Here is a 13972-nt window from a genome sequence, read left to right on the forward strand (position 1 = left end):
CTGGGAAGAGGAGACGGAAGCACAGCCAGCGAGAGAGAGGCACGGGGGTCCTGCGTGTTTGCTCTCCAGCTTGTTTCTAGACAGATGCTGCGTCTTCCCTAGATGCTGAGCGCACCCCCCCCGGGGACTGAACAGGGCTGCATTATAAGCACTGCAGGTGCCCACGTCGGATCTCAGCGAGGGAGGCTGCTGCAGATGCTGCCGTGAGAGAAGAGCAGGACGCCACTGCCTGAGGGGGAGTCCCAGGGAAGACACTTCCATCTCAAAATTCTCAGGTATCTGTCTCCTTCTGAGGAGCTCACCTGCTTGACAGACCCAGCGCACCGTGGGCATGATGGAACATGGAGTAAGTCTTCTTTCCTCGCTGCTCTGCACAGCCACTAAACATCCCAGGGCCCTTTGTACTGCTGAATGGTTTCCCCCAGTGACATGACCTAACATGTCCCTCTTTGCTGTGCTACCGGCCTGTAGACCCAGAGTGGCTCTATTTCTATGTTACAAGGTGTTAAATACAAGGCCCCGTTCTGAGGCGATGGCCTATACTGTCATAGAATCATAGAGCTGGAAGAGACCTCAGGAGGTCATCAAGTCCAGCCCCCTCCCAGAGCAGGACCAATGCAACTAAATCAACCCAGCCAGGGCTTTGTCAAGCTGAAACTTAAAAACCTCTAGGGACAGAGATTCCACTCTCTCCGTAGGTAACCCATTCCAGTGCTTTCCTCAGGATCTGCTCAGGCAAAACTGCCCTTGGAGTGAAAACCGAGTAAAGACTCCGTAGGTCTGTTATCTCCTCCTCTTGCGTTTGAGGGCTCTGGCTATTAACACGGGTGATGTTACCCAATTTCCATGTGCTGGGAAGCATGGAGGCACTAGATCTCCTCAATCGAACGATGACAAGAATTTTTCCACTTGGGAAAAACATCTTGTCTTCTAGCTGTTACCACCAAAACGTTAAAAAAAAAAAAAACCCACAACCAGTTCAGCTGGAAACAGATACCGAGCCAGGAAAAATCCAGTCCAGATGCTTCCAGTTTGACACACTTATACGCCACTGAAAATGAGTCGTCCTTATAGAAAGTGTCAGATTGTGCATGATGCTGATAGTATCACCTTTAATTAAGGCAAAGACAAAACCACTTGCGAATCCCATTCAACATATTTCTTTGGCTCTGTATGTGGATAGGGGCTGCACAGGAGAAATATCTATGCTGTAAACCATATTCTGTTATCACGGTGAAGCATTCAGCTTTTCTATGGGCCTGCATTTTCCCTTGATATTGCGATGGTAGAGACAGCCAATATAAATACCTGATCTATTTTCTTTAGATTCATAGGATTTAGGGCCACAAGGTAGCATTAGACTGTCCAATCTGAATTCCTGTCTAAAGAAGGCCTTTAAATTTCACCTAGTTATCTCAGTGTTGAGTTCCATAATGTGTTTTACTAAGGCCTTGTTTATACTAGGATTTTACAAGGTAGAAACATAGATCCACAGGGCCAGAAGGGACTTCAGGGCCGGCCAGTCTAACCCACTGCTGAAAATCAGGATTTGTTGTGTCTAAAGCACCCAGGAGAGATGACTGTCCTGTTGTCTTTGAAAACCTCCAGCAAAGCAGCACATCGAACACATCAGAAAAATCTAAGCTTATTGCAGATGTGCCCTTCCCTTGATCAACCAAATGTCCACTCTCATTAAAGGATGAAATTGGATTCCTTAGAAAAAAATCTGTTTTCCTTATACCCTGTCGTCGTTGGGCATTAACTGTAATTCTAGACTTTTATTTTAAACTAATCACATACCCGCCTTTCCATTGCTTCCTAAGCTTGTCAAATTTCATTTCCCTTTTTAAAAAATTCATTCTCTTTAACAAACAATTGTCCAGTGCTTGCGTGTTTTAAGGCTCTGCTGCTGCGTGATCGTGTATTTCTGGTTCTGGGCGAGATGGGTCGTGGATTGGTCAGTTTGTAAGTTTGGCGTTCAGAGCTCCAACGTTCTACTGTAGATACTTTTTAACATTCTCCTTATGAGTGTGAATGGACTAGAAAATAGTTAATCACTTCAGCTGATATGAATTCCTCATGCTATTTTTTTCCCAAAAGCAGAACAAAACTATTCCTTGGACCCATCTGCATTTTCAGCAACATTAAGACCTTTCTTTTTGTCCTCCCATAACTGGTGTACAAAAATGTCTAGGATTTTTCATTCTTAATATACAAAATAACCACATTTTGTTGTTATATTTAGTAATATCCACTCTTTATTTCTTAATATCGATTTTTCTTTTTTCCGAGTTGTTAGATATTGCTTTCCCACACTCTCTCCATACTGCCTTCCCTTTCCCACTAAACTGAATATTTCTCCAAAGTTACCCCCTTTTTTTCACTGTGCAATCATGACTTTTTAGCTATCTAATGAATGCCTCTCAATCTTCATTCCCATTTTCTGCCTAATTTTTTTTTCTCCCAGTCTGTTTTGTTCATAATTTGCTTCAGCTTCGGGAAATTAGCAGTTTTGAAGCGCCACGTGTCTACAGATGGGAATTGTTCTCTTGTTTTCGACTTCAGTGTAACAAGTCCCATTATTTATTTTCCTCTCCTCCGTCATATCCTTTGTGTGTTCTCTAAACTAAAGAGTCCCAGAATGTTCAGCCTGTCTGCATAGGCTAGTCTCCCTCATTCTCACCGTCTGTGTGGGGAACTCCCCTTTTGCTTTGCTTTATCCTTTATAGAGACAAGGCGACCAAAACTGTGTGCATGTTGACAGTGGGTTATTCTCCATGCCATGCTATAGGCATCCCAAAATTGCCTTTGTTTTGTCCAAAGGAGCAGAGGTTTCCACTCAGCTGCTGTCTGTGATGTTCAGATGTTCTTCCTGAGGTGTATTTTCCATGGGCTGTGTCCTGAAGCACATGATTTGGCACAGGTTTAGTTATTTTCCACTCAGATTTTGTGCAATCAGGTGACTGGGCCCTACGGCATGGATTTGGTAGCTGTAGGGTAAACTGAGGCAGTGCTAGTAGGCCTCTAAACAGCATGACTCTATCCTGCGATCAGGCCTGGGAGCACCACAGTCAGGATAAGAGCTGCAGGCAATAAAAAGACCCTGGGCACCATAGCAACCACGTTCTAAAACACTCGGATAGAATCTCAGTTAGTTACATAACACATTTTGCTTAAGATAACAGTCATAAAATTTGCTTAACTGTCTTGCTTCACTCCTAGATGAGCCTGAGAACCAAGCGCTGCACCAACTCAAGGCCATACCCGCCTGCTATAAAAACATCATCTATGCAGACTAAAATGTTATTACTGTTTTGCTGACATGTTTTGGCATTTGAACAGTAACGACCTGTATATTAATTAGTGAGTTGTTACTTTGCAATGGGTGGAGATATTATGTAATCTTTAGTAGTTCTATTGGCTTATTTCGTCTTGCTGCTAGACCTATCAAATCATTTTTCCTCCGTCCACCTGCTGACTATATAACCTATTGTATTGTGTTAATTAACCAGTGTTCACCAGGGGAACCCCTGCGTGTCTCTCCATCAGCTGGTGTATAATAAATCCTCCGCTTGTTTTCACCTGCATCCAGAGTGTCCTGGATTATTTCCAACAGTAGCCTGGATTTTATTGCAATAAAAAAAAAAACAATGAGGAAGAACCAGTCTCCACACTCCAGTTTCCAACAGGCGCCTATTAAGGTTCCCCACACAAACTATTGACACTTGCAGCACCATCCAATATGGAATTGTCATTAGAAGAGTCGGTCGTTTGTTCATCATTCATTTCTCTGAACAATGACAATTCTACCTGTCTGTGGGAGATGTGCAACCAAGCTGTTTCAACCTTGAGAACAGCCTCCAGCAGAGCATTCTATGTCTCACATATTGCTATTGTCTCTCCATCCAGGTACTTGTACTGTGACCATCTCCCGGACTCTGGTAGAGGCAAGAGTCGCTGTTCTCCCTCAGAGTTGGTCACAGTCTCCTGAACTCCATGTCAGATTTCAACGCAACTGACCTCCACAACCCGTCCACCTTCTTCCTGATGGGCTTCTCTGGACTGGAGGGATCTCATGTCTGGATCTCCATCCCTTTATGCATTATGTATGCCATAGCGGTCTTGGGGAACTTCACCATCCTCTTCATCGTGAAGAAGGAGCCGAGTCTCCATGAGCCCATGTACTATTTCCTCTGCATGCTGGCTGTCACCGACCTCACCATGTCCACATCCATCCTGCCCAAAACCCTGAGCATTTTCTGGTTCAATTCCAGGGAGATCTATTTCAGTGCCTGCCTCACCCAGATGTTCTTCCTTCATTGCTTTACAGTAGCGGAGTCTGGGATCTTTGTGGCCATGGCGTTGGATCGCTACGTGGCCATCTGCCATCCCCTGAGACATTCTATCATCCTGACTAACCCTATGGTGGCCAAGATCGGCCTGGCTGTGCTGCTGCGCGGTGTCATGCTCGCACTGCCCTACCCCCTCCTGGCGAGGGAGTGGCCATATTGCAGAACCAACCTCATCGCCCACTCGTACTGCAAGAACATAGCCCTGGTGGCGCTGGCCTGCGCCGACAGCCGTGTCAGCAATTATTACAGCCTCTCTGTGAAGTTCATTGTGAGTGGTCTGGACCTGTTTTTTATCACGCTGTCCTACAGCCAGATCCTCAGAGTCATCTTCAGCCTCCGCACAAAGGACGCCCGGCTGAAAACATTTGGGACCTGTGGCACCCAACTCTGTGCCATCTTAGTCTTTTACATCCCAGATCTTTTCTCCTCCGTCATGCACCGGTTAGATCACAATGTGCCTCAGCATGTCCTCATTCTCATTGCTAATGTGTACATTGTGGGGCCCCCTATGCTACACCCAATCATCTACGGGATGAGGACCAAGCAAATCCAGGACAGGTTGTTCAGGCTCTTTACTCATAAAAGGACCTAAAGTTTCCTCCTGATGCATTCACTCTCAGACTGAACTCCATGGAGAGCTCACTGGTGACTTGGTACTGGGCCCTCTTTCCTGATTCATGGACTGGTCAGTTAGACGGACATTGGACCCCGTCCTGACCTTATTTTGCTGTGTCAGCATGGCCAACTGGGGAATCAGTATATGTAAAATGAACTCATTGTGTTGCCACTTTTGTTATTGCTTGTAACTAAACCCTTAAGATCCCACCCTTTGCCACGTCTCTTGCACAGAATCCCTTCCCTGCTCTGTCTCTTCAGCCCAAGATCCTCCAATCCCTCGCTCCTCTCTTTCCCTTTCCTTGCCATTCACTGGGTCTGTCCATATTCCCCATCTTCGTCAGCTGTGAGTGAGTCATTTCAGTTTTGGGTGATGGTATGTTTGGCTCTGTTTGCATTGTCTGCTTAGGATCTTGATAGCTCGAGTGTTTGATAGCAAACGCAGTGATTAACTGACAGTAGCACTGTATCTAATTCCTATGCAAAAGAAAGGAATTTAAATAAATATTGGAGTTGTCACGAGTCAGTTAAGGGACAGTGGTTAGGTTTAAAATGTTCATGTGATGCAGCTTCTGTTCTAGCACCTCCTTCTGGGAACAGAGACCTGCGATCCAAATGCCAAGGCTGTGAGAATAATTTCAGCTTGGCTCCCACAGTCTCTCCACATGCTTCAGCAGAACCTTCCTGGAGCTCCCTCTTGGGCGCGCTCTGTTTCCAGGTTATCTTCACTGGGGGCACATGATTGTTAACATGAACAGGCCCAGGCTGGCAAAGTGTGTGCAACCCATGGTCAGATTGGAGGAAGCAACTTGCAGGCTAATGGAACCAGATTCAGTCTTTCATTCGGGAAGGCGATCTGTCTTCCGTCTTAAAAATAACTTGACTGTTTGGGGCCAGTTCATTCTAAAGCAGCATGCATGTTGGGAAGCAGAGGTTGGCTCACACTAGAAATTCATTATTACTTGAGCTCTACTAGTCTAGTTCAAATGGTACAATTGCTCTCCTGTGGACACAGTCATATCTGTATGAAGGTGCTTTATACCACTTTAGTGAGGGCAATAATCTCTTCATCTATGTCTTCACTGTGAGTTATTCCACAGCAGAAAATTTGCTAATGAGAGGCTCATTAGCATAAGTCACGATCTCATTTGCATATTTTCTGCTGATCCATTTTTGCACGAGGGGGTTTTGCGCAAAAACAAGCAGTGTGGACATTTCCTTTTTGCGTAAAAAACCCCTTTTTGCACCCGATCAGTATACCTCCTTTTTTGAGGCATACGGATCTTGTGCAAAAAGGGTTTTGTGCCCAAAAAGGAACATCCACACTGCTTGTTTTTTGCACAAAAACCCCTAGTGCAAAAATGGATGGGAAGAGATTATGCAAATGAGATCCTGACTTATGCTAACGAGCCCCTCATTAGCATATTTTCTGCCAGAAAAACCCACCACGAAGACGTAGCCTTGTGGTGTAAGGCAATTTTAAAGATGCTCTAGGTAGCACTACCACAAGTCTTTAGGTAGTGTGGCACAGTCTTCGCTCAGGCACTTTGCCGTGGGGCCTCTTCTTTGTCCACAAATCAACCGGAGATCCTTTGCAGTGCTGTCACCCATGCCTTTCATTGTCAGTGCCAATTTTCCCCCACCCTCTATAGACCAAGCTTTTGATCACAGAAAACTCAGACAGCCTCTCCTTCTGGCTTGGGAGGACACTCAGTCTTCCCCCGTTCCTCCCCTTTTCACTTTCCCTCTGGCTGCCTTATCTTGCCCTTTGGCTAACGAGGCCCACAGCTGCTTCCATTAGCCCTTCAAGCCTGGGCTTGTTCATCTGGCTTCCATTCAGCCAGGCTGTAGTGGCTTAGCCAGCCGTCTGCCATGGTAGGACTAAACAAAGCCACATCTGCCTCCCCAAAAGAATTCTATATCTACAAAGAACTACCCGGAGAACAGGCCTTGACGTGTTAGGAAAGACCAGAATTAAGGGGACTTGTGAGATCAGTGCCCTTGTGCATGGGTCTTACGATACAGACTCACAAGTGTGGCCATGGGGGTCAGTTCCCTTCCCCTAGCTACGTCAATTTCATCTGACCTGGTGTCTCCATTCCTTGCTGGCTTCCTATGATGACCCGAGGACTTTCTGGAGTGAGCGTGGTCCAGAGCTCACCACTGTGCCCCACAGCAGGAATATGATAGGTAGGGGGTGTCATACAGATTGTATGGCCAAAAGATCTCTTCTGACCTTAAAGTCTATAAATCTATGGCAAGCTGAGCATGGGCCATTGGAGCTGCCTCTGGTGTTCTCATGGGTAGCCTGCTTGACCTGTACAATGAACAGTGAGCGAGCGACAGCTCAAACATTCAAAGCAGCTGGATGTTAGCCCCACCGAGCAGGGATGGGCATGGCAGTGACATCACAAGGGCCTTTGGCAGCACCTCAGTTTTTGTCAAAGAAGGTTGAAAGGCGATGACTTCACAAAGCACCATGACAACAGGTAGATAGGAGGGATAGCAGAGCAGGGGCAATTTCCTGTGGCTTCTCGTTCAGGTCTCTCCTTAGGGACTGAGACAATTCAGGTTCACATCCTTGAGCACGAGGAGGAGGGTTTTTTCTTCCCACTTAGGCTTTGGTTCTTCCATGTCACTGGGGCCATTGGGTTTGTCTTTTCTGGTTTCCCTTTGCCCTGATTCCCTCCCAGCACTGGCCAGGAGAGGTCTGCTCTCCAGCCCTTTTTCAGGAAAGCGCCCACAAAGAGGCAGGGTGGGGGAAGTGCTTTGGCAGTGATCCCCACCGGTGACTTGACACACCCTTGGGGACATCACCTGACATCTTAGGGATTTCACAGGCTGTGGGGTTTCCTCTCAAGCAGAACAGCGATCTCCTGTCCCCAAGATCCCTTCATTTCCATTGAGTTCTGGTGGCCTTCCAGCAGAGCCAGGGGCCTGCTAAGCAGTCACATACCTTCCTTGGCCTCTTTGATTTTAAATTAGATCCCATATACAGCCTGGGCCTGGACTCCACTTAAATGAAGCAGCAATTCCGTGACATCCTTGCAGTGGCGTTCGGTCATCTCCATAGATAACAGGAGTTATTTAGCTAAGTTTCGCAGTGGGTGACTGCAATAGAACAGCGGGTCTGGGGGCACTGCTGTGAGAGTCAGAGGAGGGCCATCTGCTCAGAACCAGGGCTACTTACAACCCAAGACTGGGGTCCTCCTCTATGTAGGTATGTCTAGACTACACGGCTCCGTTGACAGAGCCATGTAAACTAATTTACCCGACATAGTCAATGAAGCAGGGATTTAAATAATCCCCGCTTCATTAAAATAAACATGGACGCCTCGCTGTGCCGACAATCAGCTGATCCGGCACAGTGCAACAGTCTAGACGTGGATCAGTCAAAAAGGGAAGCCTTTGTCAACTACTCCCTTATACTCGTGAAATGAGGTTTCAGGAGCGGTCGGCAAAGGCTTCCCTTTTTGACTGATCCACGTCTAGACTGTTGCACTGTGCCGGATCAGCTGATTGTCGGCACCGTGTGGCGGATATTTTTATTTTAATGAAGCAGGGATTATTTAAGTAGCTTCATTGCTTCCTTGACTATGTCGGGTAAACAAGCTTACATAGCTCTGTCGATGGAGCCACGTAGTCTAGATATACCCTAAGGCACCAAACCAGCCACACAGATCCCTCCAGCTGCTACTCTGGACAGCAAAAAGTCTTGTAAGCAATCCCCTCCAACACTCCAGCTTTACCTGTGTCACAGCCAGCACTGCTTCTTACACAGGTGAGAGGTTCCAAAAACCAATCTCGCCACCTCCAAACAGGTTCTCCCAGTCCCAAAGGACCAGCCACCCAGGTCAATATATACCCCACATCTTACTCCAAAGAGCACTCTGGGCTAGTCCTTTAACATAAAAAAATCTACAGGTTTCTTAATAAAAACAAAAAAGAAGGTTGAGAGTAGGTTTGTTAAAGAAAGCGTATGACACACATCAATCACCAAGTCCCTGGTGCAGTCTCTTAGCAGAGATGGAACACGGTGCTGGCTGAAAAGTCTCTGGTGCACAGCCTATGCTAGGATGGGGGTCAACGATTCCTTCCAGTTCCTTCTGCTTCCTCTATCCTTAGCAATGGTGCTACTGGATCTCTGTCCTTAGCAATGATGTGGAGGGCAGGAGGGAAAGACAAGGATAATCTTCAAAAGCGACGAGGAGTCCTGTGGCACCTTATAGACTAACTGAAGTGTAGGAGCATAAGCTTTCGTGGGCAAAGACCCACTTCGTCAGATGCATGCATCTGACGAAGTGGGTCTTTGCCCACGAAAGCTTATGCTCCTACACTTCAGTTAGTCTATAAGGTGCCACAGGACTCCTCGTCGCTTTTGCAGATTCAGACTAACACGGCTACCCCTCTGATACTTGAAGGATAATCTTGCCCATGTGGAGGGAAATTCATTGTGCTCCTGAGTGATGGTAGCTCCCAAAATGGAGTTGATCACATGATTACCATGTCCTTTTGAAGCAAGGAGCCAATGGGTCACCAGGTGTGTCCTCCTGAGGCAAGGAGTCATTGGCTGTTTCTAGACTGCATCCCTTTTTCGTAAAAGGGATGCAAATTAGATGTATCGCAATTGCAAATGAAGCAGGGATTTAAATCTCCCTGCTTCATTAGCATAAAAATGGCTGCCGCTTTTTTCAAGCTCGGAGCTTTGCCGAAAAAAAGCTCCAGTCTAGACACGGATCTTTCAAAAAATAAAGCCTTTTCTGAAAGATCCCTTATCCCTCATTTTAAGATGGATATCTTATTTTCCGAAAGGGGTGCCAATGTAGACGTAGCCCAAATGATGTGTCCAAATCAGCTGTTGTCACTCAAGCAAGGGATCTTGGGATCATCCTGGCTCGTTCTCTGCAAAGATCAACTCAGCGTGCAGCAGCAGTGACAGAAAACCTGGACAGAATGTGGGGGCCCATTAGGAACGGGATAAATGCGAAAACAGAAAATGCAACAATGCTGCTCTAGAAATCCCATGGAGTGAACTCTGCGAGCCGTCGGGTTTGCCCATCACAAACAAAAGATATATTAGAAATGGTACAAGGAAGGGCCACAAACAGGATTGGGGCATGAGACAACTTCCAACAGAGGAAAGATTAAAAAGACTTGGTCTTTTCAAGAGATGGATAAGAGGTACCCCACTATAATGTGCGTGACTGATGAGAATGTCTGATCTCTATTTTCACAGCAACATCCCCCCGGAACAGCAGGCAGTGTTCTGCTGCCACCTCATCCATCTTTCTCCAGATCTGTCTGTCTGCTATCTACTCAGCCACCCTGGGCATTTACAGGGAATCAGACTTGTGGAGATCAAAGCATTATCCCTTGTTTACTTATTAATTAACTATACACAGAGTAACCAATTATTTCTTGCCTTCGCACAGAGCCCACAAGTTCTCATCTCCCTTTGGGAAGGTCTCTTAATTGCAGTTTACTCCAAAAGCTGGATCAATTACACATTAGCACCATCAGGCTGGTCTCCAGCCTTCATTACACCCAAAGGCTGCTTCTACCCTACACACTGAGCAAACCCCACTGGGATTGCACAGAGTTATATTAAAAGTGATGCACACCCTTATGTCAGCTCTTGGCGTGGGATGCTGCTGCAGATGCTGGAGTGAGAGAGACCTGGCTAACTGGGAGGATTTTCAGGGAAGACATTTGCATCTCAGAATTCACAGGTACCCATCTCTTGCTGAGTAACTCACCTGCTCTGCAAACCCAGGTAGGGGGATGGAAAATATGTCTATTTTTCTTTCTGTACTGTACACTTATTAAATACCCCAAGGCCCTTTTCTGCTTCCCATGAGTTTGCTTCAGTATCATGAATGGAAAGGTCCCTCAACCCGCCGATAGCTTCCAGATCAAAGCTATTTCAGCCGTCTACAAGTGTTAGTAGATGAGCAATACAAAACCACGTTCTCAGGCTATCGCCCATATTTTCTTTAGGACCCGCTGAGGCAAAGCTCCCCTGGATGTAAGAACTGAGTAAAGATCTGAGGAGCCAGCTCTGTGTCTGTGCCCTCCTCCTCTTGAATTTGAGGGCTCTACTGGTTGAGCGTGGGGTGTTAACAGCCCTTCCATGTGCAGTGAAGCTTGGAGGAAATGAAGCAATGGGCTTAAATTGCAGCAAGGGAGGTTTAGGTTGGACATTAGGAAAAACTTCCTGTCAGGGTGGTTAAACACTGGAGTAAATTACTTAGGGAGTTTGTGAAATCTCCATCTCTGGAGATATTTAAGAGCAGGTTGGACAGACATCTGTCAGGTATCATCTAGACCGTACTGGGTCCTTCCATGAAGACAGGGGAGTGGAGGTGATAACCTCTCATGGTCCCTTCCACTTCTAGTGTTCTATGATTCTTTGAAGAGGTGGGGCTTTTAAATATGACAATTACAAGAATTTTCCAAAATAGGAAAGACATCTCATCTCCTAGCTGTTACCTCCAAAAATTTCATTGGTATATTTTCCAACACTAGATAAAACGCCTCAGAGAAATTGAAGTTCATGCATCTGTGCAGTTCCCTTGGTCAACCAAATATAGTCTCCATAATAGATGAAATTCTATTTATTTTATAAAATCTGTTTTCCATAAGCCCTGTGGTTGATTGGCATGAGCGATAATCCGAGACTTTTATTTTACACTAATCACACACTGTTTTTTCCCATTATTTGATAAATAGTGGACGGTTTATCAACTTCCATTTTTTAATAGAATCATAGAATACTAGGACTGGAAGGGACCTCGAGAGGTCATTGAGTCCAGTCCCCTGCCCTCATGACAGGACCAAATACTGTCTAGACCAACCATTAATACTTAATGTTTAATGTAGAATTGCTCTGTGTTTGCTTTTTTAAGGCTGATTATGTACTTTTGGTTTTGAAAGAGATGGGTGGTTGATTGGTCAGTTTATAACTCTGGTGTTCATAATACTAAGGTTTTGTTGTGCATACTCTTTAACATCCTCCTTGACCACTCATGCACTGGAAAATATTTCATCACCTCATGTCATATGAGTAATACAATTTTAGTTGGGCTTGGTCCTGTCTAGAGCAGGGGGCTGGTCTTGATGACCTTCTGAGGTCTCTTCCAGGTCTATGAGTACCTCACACTTCTTCCCAAATAAAGAACAAAACTATTTCTTGAACACATCTACATTTTTAACACCACTAACCAATTCCCTTTCTCCCACTCATAACTGGTGTAAACCTTTTCTGTGGTTTCTTTTGTTCTTAATATACTTATATATATCACAGAAAGGTGACTATTAACTTTGCCAATCATTGTTTTTTCCCTGATCTCTTTGACATCTCTTATCAGTGTTAATAATATCTAGTTAGTTTACCTTGCTATCTATTTTTCCTTTGTCCCAGTTGTTATATATTGCTTTCCTGTGCCCGCCCTCCCAGTTGTGGCTTTCCCTTTCCCAATAAATTGGGTTTCTTGCCTGACTGATCAAATTTTTTTCTACCATGGAATCATGGCTTTTCAGCTCTCTTGTGGACTTCTCTAAAGGGTCCCATTTTTCTGTCTAAATTTTCCTCCAAATCTGTTTTTCTAATTTGCTTCAGCTTTGGGGAATTAGCTCTTTTTAAGTATTAACACTAGGTCTACACTATGCGGAAGATCGACTCTGCTGCAGTTGATCTTCCAGGGTTTGATTTAGCAGGTTGAGGAAAGACACCCTAAATCAAACTTAGAGACTACCCCCATCAGCATCGGTACTTCTCCTCACAAGGAGAAAGAGAAGCTAAGGGGAGTGTTTGCTCCTGTCAGCCTCCCGCTGTGTGGACAGCATGGAAACATAATTTAAGATACGTTGACTCCAGCTACGTAAGTAATGTTGCTAGAACGTGCCTTAATGTGCCTTAAGTTGATTTTCTGCAGGAGTGTAGACTAGGCCTTAAGTCAACTTTCTACAGATATCACCGGTTCAGAAGTGTTCTCTCTTTCTTCACTGGAATTGAATGAGTGCCATTCTATTGAATGAGTGCCATTCTATATTTTGCTCTCCTCTATCATATGCACTGTTGTTTGTCTCTTCTCAAAATTAACAGGTCCAGAATTTTCAGTCTGTCTGCACAGAGTAGTCTCCCCTATTCTCATAGGAAAACACCCTTTCTATCTGCTTCATCTTTTATAGAGACTGGGTGACCAAAACTAAGGGCGGGTCAAGAGCAAGTTATTCTCCATCCCATTCCATAGGCATCTCAACATTGTCCGTGTTGCCACAGGATGTTGTGAAGACCACTGTTCAAAAAAGCTAGATAAATTCAGAGTTATGTCCATCAATGGCTATTAGCCAGGATGGGTAGGAATGGTGTCCCTAGTGGGTTTGTCAGAGGCTGGAAATGGATGACAGGAGAAGGATCATGTAAGGATTACCTGTTGTGTTCCCTCCCTCTGGGACATCTGTCGTTGGCCACTGTTGGGAGATAGGATACTGGGCTAGATGGATCTTTGATCTGATCCAGTATGGCCATTCTTATGGCCCTATGTTCCTAGGTGTTTTGGCCACCGATGGCCAGTTCTTTCCCCAAGGTGCGTTCTAGTTGGGATGGCTCCCCTACTACACATCTTGACAAAGGTTTGGTTATTTTCCACTCGCAGTTTGAAAAACCAGGTAACTGGAGAACTCCCTATTGCGTGGATTCTCTATCCTGTATTCCATTTCAATAAGAAACAATGACCAATAACCAATATCCACATTCCGGTTTCCTGGTGGTGCCAATGAATGTTTCCTACACAGCAGTGTGTTGGAACAATTGACTTATGGAGAACCTTTTTATAGAATTGGCATTAGTGGGGGTCAGTTGTTCATAATTTATTTCTCTGAAAACCAGAAATATAATTTTGCTATGCGTGAAGAGTGAACAATCTTCTTCACCCATCAGAAAAGCCTTCAATAGCGCATGTCATGTCTCATATTCACTTTGTGTCTCCTTCCAGGCACTTGAA

At 45.2% G+C, this 13972-nt stretch overlaps 1 protein-coding gene across 1 annotated transcript; it reads left to right on the forward strand.

The window, feature by feature from the left end:
* The first annotated feature begins 3838 nt into the window (after window positions 1–3838).
* Window positions 3839–5102, forward strand: LOC102450346 (olfactory receptor 52M1-like). The gene has a single exon (XM_006130082.4). The coding sequence runs from the start codon at window positions 3997–3999 to the stop codon at window positions 4942–4944; it is 948 nt and encodes a 315-aa protein (XP_006130144.4). The 5' UTR covers window positions 3839–3996; the 3' UTR covers window positions 4945–5102.
* The last annotated feature ends 8870 nt before the right edge of the window (window positions 5103–13972 follow it).

Source organism: Pelodiscus sinensis, chromosome 1, assembly GCF_049634645.1.
Source record: "Pelodiscus sinensis isolate JC-2024 chromosome 1, ASM4963464v1, whole genome shotgun sequence".
In the NCBI taxonomy this organism is placed as follows: domain Eukaryota; kingdom Metazoa; phylum Chordata; order Testudines; family Trionychidae; genus Pelodiscus; species Pelodiscus sinensis.